The sequence below is a fragment of the Furipterus horrens genome, unplaced genomic scaffold (genome assembly GCF_987537825.1).
Source record: "Furipterus horrens unplaced genomic scaffold, mFurHor1.1.pri manual_scaffold_3, whole genome shotgun sequence".
Lineage (NCBI taxonomy): Eukaryota > Metazoa > Chordata > Mammalia > Chiroptera > Furipteridae > Furipterus > Furipterus horrens.
In genome coordinates, this window is record NW_028327173.1 from 163,724,560 (window position 1) to 163,745,642 (window position 21,083).

A 21,083-nucleotide genomic window follows, 5' to 3' on the forward strand; every position below is an offset into this window, starting at 1 on the left:
GATGAAGATTAGTAGAACTCTGTGGAAGAGGATAGTTCGAGGGCTACAATACTGTGCAAAGGCTCTAAACCACACTTGGTTTCACAATGTCAGTGTTATATAAGAGTATCTGTGCTGCAACTGAACACACACTTCATGGCAAAGAGCACAAATATGTATACCTCTAATTAAACGGCAACTTCTGGCTGGCCCATTCCCCAAGTGGAAAATTTTAGCATATTTGCTCCATACTCATTTCTTACTGTTTTTAAAGGCATTTATCAAAAAAACGATGATTAAAGTATAAATGGTAAAATTAGAATGTCTTACTTGCTATGTACCAGTGTAGTTCTTACTACTATTATGGTACTGTATCTGTGCCATCTCATTACATTTTAAGGTTTTTGCATATGATATAAAAACAAAGTCATGGGTCTTAGGGATTGTGGGTTCCTTGGGAGAATGGAGTATTGCTTGCAATGAGCAAATACTTATTGAACACATACTGACTGCATCTTCTTTGAATCAAGACTATTTTAATTATCTCTATAATCTCTTGTAACTTTTGTACTCTCCATGGCTAGCAAATTGCAGATGCCCGGTAAACATGTGTTAAATTAATCTAAAGCAGTACATATATAAATTAGATCTCTACAAAGTCACTTATGTTACTTAACTGAGCCCTCTATTTGTGAAGTTCTCATACACTTCTAAAATAGTCTATGCATTTACATGGTCACTTGATATAGATTCCAACATAATAAAAAGAAGCTTGTCTACTTTTAAAACAGGTGGTGGTGGTGTCTTTTTATTACTTGTACAGAAGTTGGTAAGGTTCTTGGACACAAGAAGATTCCAGCATCTCTCCTTCACAGAGACCACAATAAATACATGATGGAATTATACCTCGTAGCAATCTGAGTGCTGAACTGCCACTTTAGAAGATGAAGTGCTGTTAGCTATTACTCAAAAGTAATGTGAAGAATGGGGGAAATTCTGAGCCACTGAACTTATATTTTCTATTTCCTCAAATCTCTAGTTTGGAAAGCCTCCTCTCCTAAACCAGCCCAGTCGCACTTTAGTTCTTTATGCGATTACAAGCAGACGTAGCTCACCAGTTCAGCCCTGGTTCACTCATGGCCACAATGGAGCTCATACTCTTATAGACTTCTGCTTCACTCCAGCTCACAATTCTGCTGCCTGGCAATGCAGGCTCCAGCAGAGACGGGATTTCTGCAGAATCAACGCTCCCCTGAGGAAAAATAAAAAGGTCAACATTAAAAGCAGGTGACTGTTTGGGTGGACCAGGTACTGTTAACTCACGTGAGGAAGAATCTGTTCCTAACACCTACCCTAAAACTGACAGGACACCTAAAAGTCTACAACAGACAGATGGATGTCCCAGAGGCTCTTTGTAGAACAGCAATGATGTAGGATAAGGCCTTCTCCATGTAACTTACTCCAGGAGTGTCCCTCTCAGAACGCTCACTGCAAAAATAAGGGCGGAAACAGAACCGCGTTCTCATTGCTTCCACACTGCATCACTTAATGGCATGGAGCTGTGTCTTAACTCAACTCTCCCCCAACCTCTGATTGTCAAAATAAATCTGCTTTGGGTTTCCCAATCATACCCTGTTACGGGGCAGATTCAGGAAGCAACGCAGGTCAAAAGTTTCCTGGACATTAAAAATCTTTCAGAGAGAACCTCACTTTTGAGGAGACTGTAGTCCAGGCAACTCAAGTGATATTTCACAGGGTCACTTAGAGGAATCACCCGGACTACAAATCAGGCTTGACCACTCCAGATTCGGTGCTTCTCCTGTCACTCTGGGCGGACTGATAAGGTGTAGATGAGAAACTTACAAATTGAGGAGTAGGTCTCTGGGCAGTGGGCAGGCCTGACCGGCTCCCACTTAACCCGCATCTCACACTTCGACCCGGGGTGGTGTATGAGACAGGGAGTCAATGACGGCAAAAGGAATGGCTGAGGGCAAGGGGACTAAAGGGGAAGAGAAACAAGGTTCCAGGAGGGCTGGTAAGAGGTACAGATAAGCAGAGGGCATGAGCCGTGCCAGGACCGGGAGCCGAGCGCCCCGTCTCGGCGGATGGTGCCGCCATCTTCCCTCTTCCCGCCCCTCAACAGCCCGCCCGCCTGCAGTGCAGCGCCCTTCCTTCCGAGTCTCCGCTGCAAAGCAGCCTTTCTGCCCACCTCGCGGCGGCTGCGGCTCCGGCCTGGGCCGCGTCCCCACGCCACACACTGCCGCGAGCGCCTTGGGAAGCTCTTATTTAAAGGACGTGCCCGCACCGCCTCGGCACAGCGTGATGACGTCAGCCCGCAACGCAGCGGGCGGGGCCCCAGCGACTCCGTAGGGCCGCTCTCCGATCCGTACTCTTGAGTAGTTCAGCCGGAAGCTGCCAGATAGTGCTTGCTGGGACTTGCGGGTGGAAGGGCTGGGGGCTGCTTGTGGCAAAACGTCCTCCACCTAGCGGAATATGATAAATAGGAAGGAGGGCCGGGGACAAGTATGGTACGGGAAAGACCGCAACAGACTCATCGTTTGACCTTAGCTCAGGGTTTTAACTTCCCAAACCCTGACACCTAATTAGTAAAATTGAGATACATACTTAGTAGGGTTTTTGAAAGGATTCAATAGAGTAAGCGATGAACTGTGCTCCGCACAGTACCTGGCACATAGTAGCTCTCCAGCCTTATCCCGATTTAAATGTCAGTTCCCACCAGCGGCCTCACTGGCTCTCAGGCTAGCTCCCCCCTCACCCCCATTCATTAAGGAAAGATTTATTGAACACTTTAATTTGTGCATAGTGCTGGGTATGCCTAAGAATAAGGCCAAATACTGTTTTTTCCAAGAGCTTTTGATCATTGGGAATCTAAGACATCCACTTGAAATGATTATAAAACAAAATAGGAAGTGATAAGTAAGAGAGGTGTATCTAAAAGATTATGTGAGTACAGAGAGGGAGAGATGCTACTAGTGAGAGGGACAGAAAACAGCTTTGAATAGCTAAAGACATGTATTGAATACTTATATGTCAGTTACCACATTGGGCAGTTGACATGTCAGCTCATTTGAGGAATCTGAAGTATGAAGATGATTGGAAAAGGCATTTTAGACAGAAACCAGCACAAGGAGTTACATAAATGTATTGTATGAACAGCGTCCAGTTTCTGTGCTATCAGGAAAGTGTGTTCTAAATTTTAGAATGATTTACAGTGTTTAAAATATGTTAACATAAAAATTATGCTTATGTTAAAAACCTCCTTTAAATATAAGGAACCTGAGGTAATTTATTTGCCTGGAAAGCAAGGTTTATGAAGAGTAGTAGGAAGACGTTTGGAAAAGTAGGTTGGGAACAGACCACAGAAGATTTTATAAGCCAGACTACGGATTTTGACTTTATTGTATAAGAAATAGAATGCTGGCAGGAGAGGGGAGCTTATAAGAAGAGGAATGACACAATCAGATCTTCTATGTTTCAGGAAACTTTATCTGGCAAGGTAGTGAATAAATTGTAGGGAAGAGGCTGGTTAGGAGACAGTGCTTATGAGTGCTTGCAGATCAACCTGTGCAATGCCTGACACTGCAGGTAGTACTTCTTATTAGGTGAGTGATACTGATGGGCTCTGCTAGGATGGACACGGACACAAGGCAATGCAGGTGTTAATGTGTTGGGTACTCTCACAAAGCATGCAGTCACGGTCAGAGTTGGGAGTCCTGTTCCAGTCTTCCACAGCTGTTCAAGGACTACTCCAGAATTGTGTAAGCATTCATGCACCTGGGATGCACCAGCTCCCAGTAGTGTGCTATGGTAACGTCACCAGAGATGGCCTGTGTTGGTGTATTTTGAGTTCCAGTGGTTGCAAGATAACACAGAGAATCAGAATTTTTAGAGTCAGAAGGAACTTTGGACATTATCTAATCCAACCCTTTTGTTTTCCTGATAAGAAAACCAAGGCCCAGATTGTCAAGTGAGTTTTCCAACATTGCATGGTCAATGTGATAAAGCTGATTCTAAAAATCAGGTTGCAGAACAGCAGTGTGGTGATCAACTATGGGAGAAGGGGGTGGGCTGGGCCGAGGACGGCAAAGGGGGAAAAACTGGGACAACCGTTATAGAATAACAATAAAAATTAAAAAAAATAAAGCTTAAAAAATCAGGTCTCATAACTTTTTCCATTACAATATATTAAATATATGCATCCTTGTTTTCCCTATATGCTCTGCTTTGCAAGCCAGAAGCAGTTTAGTGAAAAGGACATGGATTTGGGGAGTACAACATATATAGGTTTGGTCTCAGTTTCCTGCTTACAGGCAGTGTGATCCTAGAACATGTTGTGTTTCCTCTTTCAGTGCAAGTAGAGGAGAGAATAATAGCTCACCTACAAGACTGTAGTGAGGATTAGAATATGTAAATGAGTAAATATGCAAAGAGTAAATGTTCAACACTTAGTAACTATTAGTATATACTTTTTCTGCCCCCCGCCAAACCCACAACACAGTGGATGTGGCATTGAAAACAAGTGAATATAATAAAAATAAGAAATGATATACACATTATAGAAGATCCTATGGGAACACAATGAGGAAGGAACTCATTTTGATGACTGAGACACTTTAGAGACCATTTCAGGGAAGTGTGATATACATTATATCTTGAAGGATGAGTAGAAGTTTGCTGAGAAGGGACTGTACATTTCCAGGTGCGAAAAATCACATAACTGTGAACAGCATGTTCTGGGGAAGGGGAAAAGTCACTGCCTTGCTCTGTGAGTGTGTGTGTGTGTGTGTGTGTGTGTGTGTGTGTGTGTGTGTGTGTGGAGTGGAGTCTAGAGAGGGTCTTCATGTCATGCTAGAGAATTTGTGCTTTTGGACTTTATTCTTGGTGATAACTGTGTGCGCGCGCGCGTGCATGCGTGCATGCATGTGCGCACGCATGTGTGCAAGCTTTGAGATATAATCTACCTACTGTAAAACTCACCAATTTTAGTTGTGCTATTCAGTGATTTTTAGTAAGTGCAGAGAGTTTTGGAGTTTTGCAACTATCAACATTACCAAGTTTAGAACATTTCCATTACCCTGGAAAATCATTTGTCCCCATTTCCCGTCAATGCTTGTCACCGTCAACACCAGGAAAACACTAATCTGCATTCTATCTCTGAACATTTCATATAAATTAAATTACATACCATGTAGTCTTCTGCATTTGGATTTTTTTTTTAGCAGGATATTTTTGAGGATTATCCATGTTGTAGCAGGTTATAGTATTTTGTAACTGAATAGTAGCCCATTTTGCCTCATTTTGTTTATCCATTTATTTGACAGTTGATGAACATTTAAAGTTTTCACTTTTTGACTATTATGAGCAATGTTGCTGTGAACATTTGTGTACAAGTCTTTGTGAACTTTGCGTTTTTATTTCTCTTGAGTAAGATACCTAGGGGTGGAATTGTTGGGTTGTATGATAAATTTATGCTTAACTTTTCAAGATGCTGCCAAACTATTTTCCTAAGTGAGTGTACTGTTTTATTGTTTGGAATTTTAAGCAGAAGAAAGCTTTGGTTTTCTACTTCTGCTAAACTGAGAAACAAACAAACCCAGAAATTGAATGAGAAGCCAATTTCAATCTGAAATAATTTATAATAGTACTTATTTTGAGTATGTAAAATGTTCCGTCAAACCAAAATTTCAAGAATGCTTAAAACTGCAAGCACTTGGCTAAGTAAAGTTGTCATAATTGTTATTAGGTATATATTTCTTCTTGTGAAGATATTCTTGCCCTGGCTGGTTTAGCTCAGTGGATTGAGCGTCGGCCTGCGAGCTAAGTGTCGCTGGTTCGATCTTCCAGTCAGGGCACATCAGAGAAGGAAAACTCTGACTCCAAAAAACCTCCGCTGCCTTGCGGCATACCTCTTCAGGGGAAAGGCTAAGGGAGTAAACCCCGACAGAAAATCCGGAGCCGGAGTCCCTAAGGCGGTTTGACGTTGTAGTCAACACCGGCAACTCCTGCGGCGCACCTGAGGCCAAGCTGTATTGACTCCGTCTTTCCCTTGGACCCTTCAGCTGCGAAGAGAGGGGGGGTCTGCTGCATGGGCAACAGCAGACCCTCCATATTACCCTGCCCAGGCTCTGTAGCTTCAGCGTCATCACAAGATGTCGATTCAACCCGGGAGGAGACAGATACCATGTCACTCCCGAGTCGGACTGCACAGCCATTCTCGGCGGTGCAGATAGACTCTTAAGAAGCTACACCATCGTCTCTCGAGACGGATGGCTGCCAACGACGACGACAACGATATATTTCTTCTTGTGAATCAAACCAAGACGGAGAAATGTGCAAGATACCTGCATCTCAGCACATCAGACATTCGTCTCCCCAGCACGTGAGCATGGCCTAGTCTTTTCAGACCTGGCATGAGAAGAAGGCATGCTTTGCACTAGTCCATTTGATCCAAATGCACATGAGAAGTTGAAGTCTAATTTTGAGGGGCTAGACTGATCCTGCCCAATGAAACAAAGCTTAGTAGTAACAGTAGCAACTAAGATATGTGGTCAGGTCTTACTGACTAGTCTGATTGTTTCGTTGGCTTTGTCTCCAAGAGTTTAATAATAACCTGACAGTTGCTTTCTTTATCTCATTATCCCATGGTATCATTATAAACAGAAGTGTAAGATGTCTGTCCCTCTTATACTCTGTTTAAGTACCCTTCTTGAAGTGCAGTGAGCTAATCCATATGGAGAACTGAGCATAAGTAAGGCATTGTTTTCATCAGAAGGAGCTCAGGTATGAGTTTGGCCAAAAGCATAGAGGTAAGTGATTTCATATTTTAAACTCCACTATTTCCATTAACTCTCAATTTCTGAAGATACTGGAAGGTGGTGAATATTCATAATTATATGGAATTTGACAGTCCACAAATCTTTCACATGCATAATGCAATTCTTCCTATTCTGTGAGGTAGTTGAAAATAAAAGCAGGATTAGGGACTTTGTTACATGGGCAATTTGGGGGATCAATTCAAATATTTATTTTACTGAGTGCAAGAGACACGTATTGTAGTGTGTGTGTGTGTGTGTGTGTGTGTGTGTGTGAAAAGGCCAACTTAGTTGCCTTCATACTGACTTCAGAATATTTTTGCATTGTTATAAGAGTGTGATACTTACCTGATATTAACTTTATTGGTTCACTCCTATATAATTTACTCAAGAGGAGTGGTGGGTCTGGAGAGGGAGAATGCTAGCCCAGGTAAAGTCAGATTTTTAATCTCTGGCATCATTAAAGCCTTCAGCAGCATTTATGATGTTACATTTTAATGATTTCTGAAGCACAGATGGCTAAGTAATGGTGTGCATTCAGGACTTCTCCCTTCCTACACTCAGCAGATATCACGAATCAGTCCTGGCACCCTTCTCCTTTGAGATAGAAAGTAGCCACAGAAGCCTCTATCCATCAGTAGATGTTAGATCACAAGTTAGAAGTCCTTTCTTTGCCTTCTCTGATCAAAAGGGTAGTTTTATCCTTGCACTTGTTTTTCCCTCTGCAATATGGGAATGGATTATTTTTTTAAGTACTATATTAGAGGCCAGTGCCTCTCAAACTTTAGTATGCAAACCAATCACCTGGGGATCTTGTAAAAATGCAGATACTGATTTAGTAGTTCTGGATGGTACTTTGGATTCTGCATTTCTAATAAGGTCAAGGTCACAGGTGATGCCACTGCTACTGGTCTGTAGACCACACTTTGAGTAGCGAGGTTCTACTAGACTGTTCTCTAGAGAAAAGTTGTAAGCTGGAAAATTATGTATAATAATAAAAAAAGGAAGACAAAAAACAAGGCAAGTGTTCCATTAGAAGCTGAAGTTTTATTATAGGATAACAGTACATAAAGCACATCTAAAATTGATGTGTTCGATGCACTTTTAATAAAGGTAATGTAATATTAAAGGTACAGTTTCTAAGTACAATATAACAACATTCATATTAGAATGAAAATCGGAGTATTTAAAAGACAACATTAAATCTCTCTTTTTTTTACAGCTTGTATTTACAAAATGAATCAAAATATTTTTTTTTTTTAAATTCAGGACACAAAATAACAAACAGCTGGAAATAAGCAGACTACTGTAAGAGTGAATTGAAAAGAAAACCCAATGATATGAAAAGTTGGATGATCCGCCAATAAAGATCATTAGCAAAGTTTTAGTACAATACTATTTTTAGGACACCCATAAATGGCTTGCATTTTTAGTGTGGCAGAAAAGGAGTTTTTACATACTGTACACAAAACAGACAGATATATTTATAGGTACAGTATTACTGTTTCCAAACTTGCATGTATATTTACAGAAGGCTGAGTTTGTTACTCACAGAGTTTTGTGAAATTTGTGTGCTTAATCCTCAAGACCTACACACAATTAGAATCAGCATTTCATGTGGTCTTTTTAAATGTGTATTTAATACTCAGTTGTAGAAGACAGTGTTAACCATAAGGCTTGGCATACTTTGTAAATTCACTGTAACAACCCAGAAAAAGAACTTGAATTGGGGCACACGTTGTCATTTAACAATTATCAAATGCTGACAGGTGCTGGCCATTGTGCAGACACAAAGAAATACAATCTCTGCCTTCAGGAAGCTTAGGATACTGAATGGTGCTTAAAAAAAAAAAAAAAGTTTCCATCTCTTTCTAAGCAAAGCAATAAGGAATGACATGATTTGTATTAAAAGAGATTTCTCCCTAAACTGTAGCCAATTCACTTTAAAAGGTTAACTATTCGCATTAGCTTTCATTAACCACATGATTGCATTTATAATTAAGGTAATAGCAATTCTTCCATAAAAATGGAAAATGTCTAAATTGTGGGTAAATATGCAGTGCATGGAAGCCAATAACCATGGCTTGAAAATTTATCACCTTCAATTACAAAAAGTGCAGTAAACAGAAACATTTGCTCTACATTTATAAATTGCTCAAAAATCTTTGCTAAAGATCTTACAAATTCAGTAATATTACAGAACAATTCTAATCAATATTTAATAAGGTTAACTACATCCTTAGTTAGATATTTGATATACTTTGATTTTTAACAATGCCAATAGGTCTTGGGAGAATAGGTGAAAGAGTTTAACTAGGCTCATTATTAAATGATTTTTAAAATGAAGGTCCTTCACTCAGTTCATGGAACTGGTTGAGGTCGTATTAGAATAGAACATCCTTCGTTGAATTTTCTTTATGACCCATGTTCTGCCATGACAGTGGATGTCTTCATACTTTTCATGGCTCAGGTAGGAGGGAAAAGGTTTATTCTGCCATCAAGCCACCAAGGATATTTTATATAAATGCCTATTATCTATAATAGGAGCTAAGTACATAACCCTGTCAGGTGTCAACAATATAATTCCTTAGTAAGAAAAAAAAGTATTACTCCATTAAACTAGAGTGTTTCTTTAGGATCTTGTAGGCCTGGCAAATTATTTTTAAGCTCAGGAGATATGGTATAAAGCCAAGTAGCAAACATAAAGTAACTGCCAATAAGATTTCATATACCCATATTTATAAACAAATTCACCCTATAGATGTCAAATATCCATACTAAGGAAGTAATTTTATCCTAATTAAATACACTCTAGAATAATTTATATAATGATATTATGTATTTAAAGAGAAAAGCATGTCCCAAATCCAGCACTCTGATACAGCTGCCAGTTGGGCCCAGGTAGATATATATATATATATGTATATATATACAAATATATAGTTATACTCAGTGAAATTAACAAGACCCAAAGGTGGTATTGTCTAGGAATAAAAGGGGGTTTTTTTGTTCACAAAAGTAACTTATCTAGCACCACACATCAGAAAAACACAAAAATAGCACACTCTAGTTCTAAACAGCTATGTCTAAAATAGATTATATAGTAAAACCAGTATTATACAGCATATTGTGGATTTGATAAACAGATAAATATTTGCACTGAGTAGGCTGTTTATAATATAACATTTTCTTATCTATACAGAATGAAAGCCAAAAAGTTAACTGTATAGAGATGTGCAGAACAACATTAAATATTATGACTCAAAAGCTGGGATGAAGGTAAATTTGAAAGAAGAGTAAGAGAGAAAATGTTTACAGGCCATTACAAGTTCTTAAGTTAATAGTAAATAAGGAATCAATTGCTTGAGTTGAAGAAAGCAGTAAACAAGAGATTGCATTTACATGCAGATGTCTAAAATTTGTATTTTTTTTTAAGTCTATACACAAAAGTCATTTGTTTTATTGCTTGACATTCAGTTATGGCTAGATATTTAACCTATTTTTTTGTACTTTGGAAACAAGAATATTGTTAAAGGTGCCATAAAAATGGACAACATTGAAAACGGTTTGCAAATAAACCACCTAACACTGCAGTTCTTTATACATATTAAAAGCCTTGTCTGGGGTTTGTCATATGTTAAATATATTTAAACTGGGAAAATATGTTGTAGCTTGAAGCCTCCCATTGGCCCAAACATCCAATACAAAAACACATCTCCACAAAAGGAGCAGGCAGACAATACAGGTACATTTAAAGAAGCAGCCAGCTAATGTCCTAATGTTTAAACATTTACCACTGTTTTATGTGAGATTTCAAACCATTGTAGTAAGAAGAGAATTTTGGATTCAGGGAGGTGTGTACAGTACATACAAATTTTTTTTGTGTGTGTGAAATCATATTAACGATATGCTCAAGAATTACCTGCACTTACATATGCAATCTGTTCAATGATGACCAAGTTCCTAGAAATAGTGTTCCTCCACACCGAAGTAATAACGAGTGAGAAAGGAATCACACATCAACACGGGAGAGAATTTAGTTGCATGTGCAGAATGTCAAAGCTGAGAGCAAGCTATTTTTCATTAGTTCTTGAAGAAACATAGAAAAAGAAGTGTGCTACTGCTAATGTAGTAAACATACTAAATGTAAACAGCAAACACGGATTCTCTAGGTATCCACTTAAAATATTCATATTCACTTTCTTAACACAAGACTCCATTTCATGATTCACAGCTGAAAAAAACGTTTCTGTTTGGATTGACTATTCTGTCATTCATTTAGAAATAAATAAATGAATGAATATATTTATTGCTCTAAGTTCTGACTGTTTAAACATGAAGATCTCCTCCCCTCCCCCATCTATGATGTCTCCTTGGTATGAAACCAGGCTTTTGGATTATGTTTAAAATTTTCTGAGTCCAACAAAACTGATCTCACCTACACTAACAAAAAAGCAAAGAGACCCACAAGGGAAACCAATTGCTTTGTCAAGCCAGTGCTTGTCAGCCTTGTCTCTTGAAACAAACAATCATAGGAAAGACTCTAATGAAACCTGGTGGAACCTCTTCATAATACTAATGTTTAGGGATAGAATGAAGACCTGTATTGTAGACTCTTAGCAATAGATCAAGACTTATTGTTGCAATGGCCTTGCTGGGCACATAATCCAAATCTATAGTATAAAGCTGTTTTTATGGGATTCTGCTGTGTTATCCCTTTATTAGTAAAGAGTGGCAATCAACTGGTATAGTATGTAAAACTGTCAATAATGTGTATTTGTATAGGGATATGTGTGTATATATGTATACATATGTGTGAGGGGGATTTTTCTGCCTACTTCCATAGTCTTTATTATCAAAAACAACAGGGCAAAGGCTTCTTTTTCATCTAAACAACAGGGAAAGTTTTCCCAAATTATGCTCTTCTGTGGTTGTAAGAAAGTATGTGAAGTTTTCTCTGAATGTGTATTCCAAGTGTGAAATGGAAGAATCAAAGCCAACATTTACACTGAGGTTAACTAACTTTATGGAAAGTGATATATTGAAATATGAGAACAAAACTGTATTTCAAAAATGTAAAATGTGACCCTAAAGCTGGCTCATGTTGTTGTTACCAGGTAGGTAACAGATTAAGAACTACAAATATGGAAACAGAAGAATTGTGTTACATAAAGGGATTGTTTCTGGCTTGCTTCCAGAGGAGAATATAATGAAAACAATAGTTGTTTGCTGTCATTAAAAAAAAACATGTTTTATCTTTTACCTGTCTCACTCTATTGATAGGCAAGTCCCTCATCTCATTTGGTTTAAAAATTTTAATCCATATTATGTAGTATTGGAAGTAGTTTTTAATTTATAATGCTATGTATTTATCATGAATATTTTAATTATTTGAGAAATGATAAATGGAGTATGCAGGGCTGTACTTTGAATGATGCTCTCTGTTGGTATATGACCTATTAATTTATCTTTTGAACATACTGGCATAACTTTCTACAACTCTGGAAGTTATTCAATGTTATTCAGCACACACAAAACTGAAGAACACATAAGTTTCAAATCCAACAAAATGAGATGACAGTGAAGTTTATACACACATGCAGTTAGTTCTATACAGTTCACTTGTGCCTTGGAGGGATAGTATTATCATTATTATTAATAATAAAAAACACAATTTGTCCCAGTAGTACTGGCCACCCTGTTTTAAGAGTTTTAGAAGATCCCTGAGCACATTGTTTCTGACTCTTAACCCCAACTCCAAAATGATAGGGCTTCTATTGTTGATATCAAGATGGATTGTCATTCACAGTAAGTCAATCATAAGGTGCTTATTTACCCTTTTTTTTTTTCACCAATCAGCACAACGAACTGTCAGAAAATAACTTTTTATTATTAGTATCTTAAAATAATAGCACTGGAAGGACACATGATTTAAACAATCAATGTTTGAAACAGTGGCTTTAGGATTATTATCTGGCTGCCCCTCAACAATAACAAGTGATTCAGTCGACATTCCTTAGCCAAAAACAAAAGGAAAAAACAACAATAACAACTGTACAAATATGTATTTTTCCCTGAGGGATAAAGGTACACCCGCAAGTGCTCTATGTACATATTGCACTAGAGAGGAATGAAGAACATGTGCAAAAAAGCAACGATGAGAGAAGCTTACATCCTACTTAAACCTTTTCATTAAAGATTTTACTAGGTTGTTTTGCATTCTGGAATGTCGGAACACAAACAGCTATTCCTTAGTCTAAAACTAAAAACATATATTTCTACTATGGCACATTCAATGAAATAAAAAGTTTTCCAAAGACAGACAAATTCCATCAAGAAAATAATACAAAGTTTGTTTGTTTGTATTTTTTTAGAAAATTACATTACTTTCTTTCTTTGTTTCACATTACAAAACCTTTTTTTTTTTTCTTTACACAAATCACATGTTATTGCAGGAATATTTCAAGTGCCATCAAATATTTATAGAAGGGTTAAAAAAATAGAAGTCTCTCTAAAGTGGTCCAGACAAGGCTTTGTATAGAATAAATCTTTTTCCCCCATCTTCTAGTTTTGATTTAAGTATTTTGAATACATTTTCTTTTACATTGACACTTAGTAGCCTAGAAGCAGTCCGACACACGCACATCATACACAAAAACCACACACACACACACACACACACACACACACACACACACCCTCCTCACTTGACCCTCAGCCCACCCCTATACGCTTACAGACATCTGGGTATCCACACTATAAAGAACAACCAAACTTAGAAGCAGTGTCTTAAGTCATGTTTTCCTTAAATTAGGAAGGGTGAATTAGGATGCTGAAGACTTTTTAAAAAATCCATAGCTTTAACATAAATTAGGATGGTGAATGCTTTAAAAAAATCCACAGCTTTAACACAATTGGAAACTGTGCAAAGAAGCACTTTCATTTGCACTTTTGATTTTATTGTGACCAAGGCCAGTTTCTTCGGATAGACTACAACCATCTGGACACCGCTGTAACCGAAGGTATTCAGGCTTTGTACAAAAGCCTCCCTTACTGGATGTAAAACATCATATATAAGGCCTGATACTGGGACTACATGATGTGATTCCAATATTTAAAAGACAATTGGATGTTTAAGTTTAGGGAACTTTATAAGAACTCTTAAGAACAATTGTTCTGTATCACCAAATATTTTGTATCATCCCACAGGTGTTTCTATAATAAGGAAGATAATAAGGAAGAAAATAAAATCATTTTCCTATCATTTTCTATACCTCATATTTTTTTCAGCTGAATTTATTGTTTAACTTCATATCCCAACTTTGATCCAAATAATAGTTTGTTCCCTCATTTCACCGAGCATGCCTCTACTACTCTGTTCCTACACTCTACAGGTACTTTGCTCTTAAAGTCCACACCTGCTTTTCTTTCAGGAAGACCTAGTAGCAGCATCATGTCAATGTATCTTGGTTTACTCTAAAAGCAATGTCACCATGGAGTGACTATTACTGTGATCAGACCCTCATTTTTTGCATTAGGTACATGCAAAAATCCTTTCTGGAAAAAGGAATTTCTTTTAAGTTCAACATTATGGTCTTTCTCACCCTTAGAGAAGTTAAATTAACTCGTATCATTTCATAAATGGACACTGGAATTAGGTTTAGTTGCTCTTTAATGCGCTAGCACCTGAGGCTGGTCATATTCAGAAAGCTTTGGTTAAAAAGAAGTTAATATACTTTAATAAAACCATCTCCAAATTTAGTGAATCAGAATGATAAAAAAAAAAAAAAAAAAAAAAACCAAAATAAAAAATACACCATTCCCCCCCAAAGGAGAAACAATAGGAAAAACATGGACAAATAAATAACTAAGCTTGGTACTTTTTTCAGAGTATAAATACTATTGCTTTTTAAAGGAACTATGCTTATTTAAATTAAAATTTTGATCTAACCCTTCCTGCCCAAATATAAATACTATATGCTTATAGTTAACCTCTCTATATAAACACTCATAAAGTTTTATATGCTTGTAAGAAATTTAAGTAAATAATACTCTTGTCTTCTATTTATGGTTAAACCCTTACTATATATTTTTGAAAAAAAAAAAGTTTAGATGTTATTTAGGCTTCATACACACTTCTGTGTGAATAATTCCTTCTCCCTTTCCAAGTCCCTCAGGAAACACGTCGGAAAGTCAGTGGAGTTCAAAACAGAGTGAAGGGCTCTGGGAAGCCTCCGCTGTGACCCGGCATGACATCAGGAGCCACAGTTTCCATAGTAGATTCACGAGGGACCCTGGTGGTAAAGGAGGCACTGTCTCCACTATAAAGGGCTGCTTGGAAACTCCCACCTTTACTCTAGGAGAGGATGTTCCCTTTCTGAACAAACATGGTCATTGATGTCAGACCAGAAGTTTGACTCCTACCCAAGCGGGACTGAAATCATCATCTAAATGCCTACATTCCCAAAGGTCACTTATTTTTAAAATATGCACACTTGTGTATCAGACAGTTCTTTCTCCTTTCCCCCACCAGGAATTATTTTTAAAAACCCACAAAATTAAAAACAAAACAAAACAAAAACAAACTTCACTATTTCTCACCTGAACACCAAAGCCAAATAATCTTCTAAATATTTAATAAAATAAATTATAGTCCACAGTTTTCTAATGACAATAAATACAAAAGTAAATGTTTGCAGCTAGCACTGACTGCACTTTAAAGGCTTAAAATATTTAATATTTAAATAACAGAAACTGGTTCAACATGGTATGCCTTTCTCACCTTCCACTCACTGTCTATGAAATATGGAGAGCAACATTCTAGAATTATAGCATCTAGAGGCAGCTATTCTAGAAATAGTTCACTCTGAGATAAACTCTTAGGGTTCCTAGATTATACCAAGAACATACACATTCACAGAGTGAACGCTTCATATCCTCACATGGGGAGTGTGCGTTTGCTCCACATAGAATCTTTGGGTCCTTCTTATAAAAGCTAGATTCCAATAAAACATTCTGCATTCTGATATGTTCTCAAAGCATATGAATTCCAAGTTAAGACTGAGTCTAGGTAATTACTGAATTGTATAAAATGAGCCTTCCCTCCCCTGCCTCCTGGGGGTGGCATTTAAAAAGGCTTTTTTACAATAGTGTGCATGAGGGTGTAAGTCCACAGCACCAATCAATCATTCAGTTTTGTATGAAGCATAAACACATCTGTCCTTAAACCTACCCAAACACAAAGTGTAATTTAGGGAGAGTTTCATTTCTAATTCCAACTTCACGTGTAAAAAAAAAAAAAATCCAACATTGTGATTTCTAGATATGACCAGCCAGTCTTTTAAAAGTAATTTTGTAAACAGCAGCATAAATACCTCCTGACATACCTTCCAAGCCTTCTCAGTTAAACTTGTGTTTCTGGTGCACATGCGACACGACAGTGAACACGCTAGCATTTAATTTAAAGAAAAAGGTGCAAAACGAAAGTGCCTTATCAATTCAACAGGAAAAGCTACACCAGTAACTACATTTTATATTAATTAAAACAATATATAAACAATATCTCTTTTAGCTATATATAGTCTTCATGCCCATTTACCCTGTAATATATTATAATGCTATTGTTGCTAGTGCTATGGACCCTTTTCGTGCCGTCCTGTTGACTGGCAATAATCGGTGAAAAAAATAAAAACTTCCTTCATGAAACAAAGAGCAAGTTGTGCAAAGTAATGCTGCAACCTCCGCTATGCACACCAGTCACCGATTATTGCTGGACTCTCTTGTTACTAACAGGTTGGTGACTCTGTAGAAAGTCTGTGGGCAGTGAGCTACAAGAAAAGGAAATCCTCCAACTTTAGTACCCTCCTTCTGTTGTAAACAGAGGTCAACGATCAAGAAGTCGAGACAGAAAAAGGGTCCATATCTGTAGGCATAATGGAAATCATATGCATGAGAAAAACAAGTTCAACTTTTATTTGTATTCATTATTTCCCCTCCTTTGCCTGACCCGATCACCAAAAGATGTGCAGTGTGGTGGCGCTCCAGGTCTGTGCAGGGCCATATAAAGTGTCTTGGTTAATATTTTTTGTTTGTTTTGCAGGGTTGTACTTCAGACATTCTAGAAGTGCTTAGGTGATACATTTACCCATCAATCTGCATTGCTGGCTCAAACTCTGAAGTGAACAACTCCTTGTATAATGGAGGAAAATGAAGTCGCACAATGTCTGGATATATTGCTTTAAATGCCATTAGCTTTTCTGTATGTCGTCCACATAAGGCTCTTAATGTAGACACCTTGCATATTAACTGTAAGTGGAAGAAAGGACATGTTGTCATGAGAATCAAAATTCAGGGAGTCTGGATGATCTTTACAACAGTGTTTACAATCGTGAAACACACTGAAAGCAACTTAAATGTCTAGTAAGAGAGGACTGATAAATATAATTGATGATACAGTTATACCACAGAATACCAGGTATACGTTCAACTCTAATGACAAGTTTCTTCTTGAGGAAGAGTTTGCCTAAAACAAAAATTCTGGGTCTAAATCACTGAGTAAAAAAATAAAGAAAAGTCAGATGGCCTGGATGGAAGTCCCAGTGTTGACGATTTACCAGTTGAAAATAATACCATGGTTTCCAAAAACACCCTTTAAACTCTAAAGCACTATGCAAGCACAAAATAATTAGTATTTCAACCCAGGAAAATTCCTCTCTAAGAAATGTTTTCACCAGATCATAGCTCTTGTCCATGTGTTAGGTACACTTTATAATCAAAGAACCTAATGGTACCCTTGCACTATGGTAAGAAGATGGAGAAAAGAGGAAAGCTCCTGAGAGTCCATCTTCCTCTTAGTTCCCATTCCTTCTCCAATATTTCATTTAACAGGTGCAAAATCACAAACAAAGCAGCAATTAACTCCCAGTTTCCCCTTCCTGACCTAACCTAACTATCAGGAGTAAATAAGAGAAAATAAACAGAAAAAAAACCTTTCAAATCATCCTCTCAAACAATAGAACACAAAAGATAATCTAGGAAAGGGCTGATTTTTCTTAGACCAAATACATAGTCCTGGTTCCACCACTAAAGAATATTAGCATATTTTAAATTGACATCCTAATAATGCTTTTATTGCAAAAGATAATAATTAGCAAAAATAAAAGCTTATGCTTTGAATACAGGAGAGTAATGGGAAATTGATGAATATGCAAAAGTCATTTACTATTGATGACTGATGAATTTAATGGAAATAGAACTAATACATATTAGAATATTTGGTTATCCCAGTTGTTTTACTACTTCATAAGTTTCTCTTTCAAAATCCAAAGACTGTCTAATTTCTATCAATGAAGAATATTAACTCTGCTTTGTATTCAACTTAGATGGACTAGGAAGAGAGTTTCCAGAATCTATTAATGCTAAAGGAGATTCTACTATTTCCCTATTGTAGGGCACTTCATAACCAATGATAACTTGAATTTAACTTGAATTTTGGCCTCTCAAAACTTGAAATAGATATTTCTTTTCAGTAGGCTGTGGCTTACTGATGCTTTGGGGGGCTGGTCAGATGACTTTCTAGGGCACTGGCAGCGTGGTATGTAGCAAGGGGCAATTCAGGCTACTGCTAACTGGAAACCTTTGCCTCTCACCTTGGTTAGTATTCCATCTTCTCGGTGATTCTTCTGTAGGACGTGTTGAAGAGCCAGCTGAATTTTCTGTTGCAGTTTTTCAATTTTTACCTTCTCCTGCAGCCATGAGCGATCTACACATGAAAAATGATATTCCTTAGTGTTCCTCCAGCATGGTGTCAGAAAGCCCAATTCCTCCTGACACTTAGACCCAGAGTATTATACCACAAGGCAGAGGTAGAAACTAACAGGACAGTTTCACTCTTCTTTCAAAATTTGCTCCTACAGCAGTAGAAAACTGATCTATGGCAGTTATAAAGGGTATTAAACCTTTCCATTTTTACTGATACTTAAAAGGAAGGGAGGGTCTTCCCCTTCCAAAGGGACAGCCATTTAAATCTAAGGTCATACATGACTAAGTGCAATGAAATCACCATGTCCCCTCAAGTCTTTCTAAGAATGAAATATTTATATCAATCCTGCTAGCCTTTCTGGAAAATCTGAAAATAACCTTATAATCCAAGGCAACTAAAATTGTCAATTGAATTCCACATGACTTAAAAGTTTGTAATTTAGGATAAAGTCTTTGTGTGTAAGAATTTCAAGTAGGGCCTAACCAGGTAGTTCAGTTGGTCAGAGCGTCATACCCATACACTGAGGTTGTGGGTTTGATCCCCAGCCAGGGCACATATAAGAAGCAACCAATAAGTGCATAAATAAGTGGAATAGCAAAGCAATGTCTCTCTCTCTCTCTCTCTCTCTCTCTCTCTCCCCTGTTCCTCTCTGTCTCTTTAAAAATAAATAAATAAAATGAAAAGAAATCTGAGAAGATACTAAATTAGTAAAACTGATGATTTCCAGGAGGCAGTACTGGTTGAAAACATGGATTAAATTAAGATAAACTTCTGGATGACATCCAAATGGATTTCAGGAAAAAAGTTGAATGTCTTAAAAACCATGTTACCTTGGAGACTGGTATTAAGAAGGGAAACCTGGCTCTACCATAGCATTTCTCTTGGTATCAGAAGGTTAATTATGGAATGGGTTTTACTCAATTCTCATTTCTTAAGATTTTACCAGAATGGCATGAGGATCTTCTTAAAAGGGTACACGTATGTGTTTGGGGAGAGGTTGTTGAAAAAACTAAAAATAGATTGACTAAGTGAGACAGCCTCTCTTGGTAGTCTCTTGAATATTCTAAAAGTTATGGACCTGGTAAAAATTCTTTACCTGGATAATCTTTAAACCACTTTATTTTTATTTGGTTATCTTACCTGCTGACATCAGTACAAATGCAGAAAATAATGCAATTTCATCTTCAGTCAGGTGCATAGAACATAAACTCTTTCCAAATTCAAATACAAAGCTAATAAAGTCTTCACAACCTGCCAAAATTAAAATAAAGACAGTTTAGAATTTTGGTTCTTATCCTAGGAGAAAAATATAGAAGAAAGTGAAGAGGGATCTAGTAGTTGAGGATGAAAGGGGATACTGATAACATTTCTACAGTCCAATAGTTTGAAATCTTAAAAGAAAAATCCTTTTAGTATCATCATCCCCACCATCTCCATCATTGTATGATCATCATTCCAAATAATGAGAGTGACCTTTTGTTGAGTGATTAGTATTTTAGGTACTGCTCTAAGAGATTTCTTTGGGCTCCCAACTATTTCACAACAGCCCTATGACGGAGGTATTATTTTTATTATCCCCGTTTGAGAGGTGAAGGAACAGACTTGGAGAAAATGTCATGTATCTAAGGTTACACAGGTAGGAAGTAACAGTCTGAGAGTCAATGTCAGGCTGCCTGACTTCAGGGTTCACACTCTTAATCAGTCAAGTTTAATAGTACAATCTAATTGAAATGTGAAATTCACTCATTTTGATATTTGACTCTATTTCACCCAAAACATCCTTTAAAAATACTAACAAATGACATGTTATAGTGGTGTAAAATCATTGTAAGTGTTACAGAACTGAAAATATAGAACATGAAAGTCCTAGAAAATAATAACCCATCCCCAAAGACTGATTAAGTTGGGTGTTTATTCTTTCATATTTACATATTATATATATACAGGGTGGGGCAAAAGTAGTTTTACAGTTTGCATGAAAAATAATACAATAGTTAAAAATAATACAATAATTAAAAAAATAATATGAGAATAAATTCTGTTTCATAAATCTATTTTTGCCCCACCTTGTATTTTAAATGAAAATGAGCTATACTGTACTTAAGTATACATACCTTCTGTCATGTTACTATTTTTAAAACTACCTAACGTATTTTAGATACTGTTCCATTGTTCTTAATGACTATATTCCACTTTATTTAAATGCAAGAAATTCAATATAATTTATAAAGTATATGTCAGTTTCACTTATAAAGTAGCGATACTTTCTTTCTCTGAGATCTACATTTAATTCTCATTAATGATTGTTATCTGAGCAGTTAGAAAGGATAGACCTTTAGCTCTTTGCTTGAGTTTATGTATCAGATCACATCCTCTAGGTTATCTGAATGATATACCCCCTGCCTATCTGGTTCTTAAAATCTGGAAGAATATATAATATGAATTTCTTCAATTACCAACTAGATAAAATGACCTTTACATGTAAATATAGACAAAAAACATCTGAGGTA

The 21,083-nt window shown here is 37.1% G+C and overlaps 2 protein-coding genes across 3 annotated transcripts in view; both read right to left on the bottom strand.

Annotated features, from left to right (window-relative positions):
• The window catches only part of ICE2 (interactor of little elongation complex ELL subunit 2), a 59,830-nt gene extending 57,545 nt beyond the window's left edge, over window positions 1-2,285 (bottom strand). Inside the window, exons 1-2 of the mRNA XM_090272020.1 lie at window positions 2,189-2,285; window positions 1,095-1,231 (exon numbers count right to left, since the gene is read on the bottom strand). Of these exons, the coding sequence (XP_090128146.1) occupies window positions 1,095-1,135 (41 nt within the window). The 5' untranslated portion in view covers window positions 1,136-1,231; window positions 2,189-2,285. The remainder of the gene's footprint in view (window positions 1-1,094; window positions 1,232-2,188) is intronic.
• A 14,476-nt stretch (window positions 2,286-16,761) lies between these two features.
• Window positions 16,762-21,083, bottom strand: part of RORA (RAR related orphan receptor A) — a 92,069-nt gene continuing 87,747 nt past the window's right edge. For both annotated transcript variants that reach the window (XM_090270689.1, XM_090270688.1), the window contains exons 8-10: window positions 19,714-19,824; window positions 18,461-18,573; window positions 16,762-17,117 (exon numbers count right to left, since the gene is read on the bottom strand). In XM_090270689.1, the coding sequence (XP_090126815.1) occupies window positions 16,953-17,117; window positions 18,461-18,573; window positions 19,714-19,824 (389 nt within the window). In that variant the 3' untranslated portion in view covers window positions 16,762-16,952. The remainder of the gene's footprint in view (window positions 17,118-18,460; window positions 18,574-19,713; window positions 19,825-21,083) is intronic.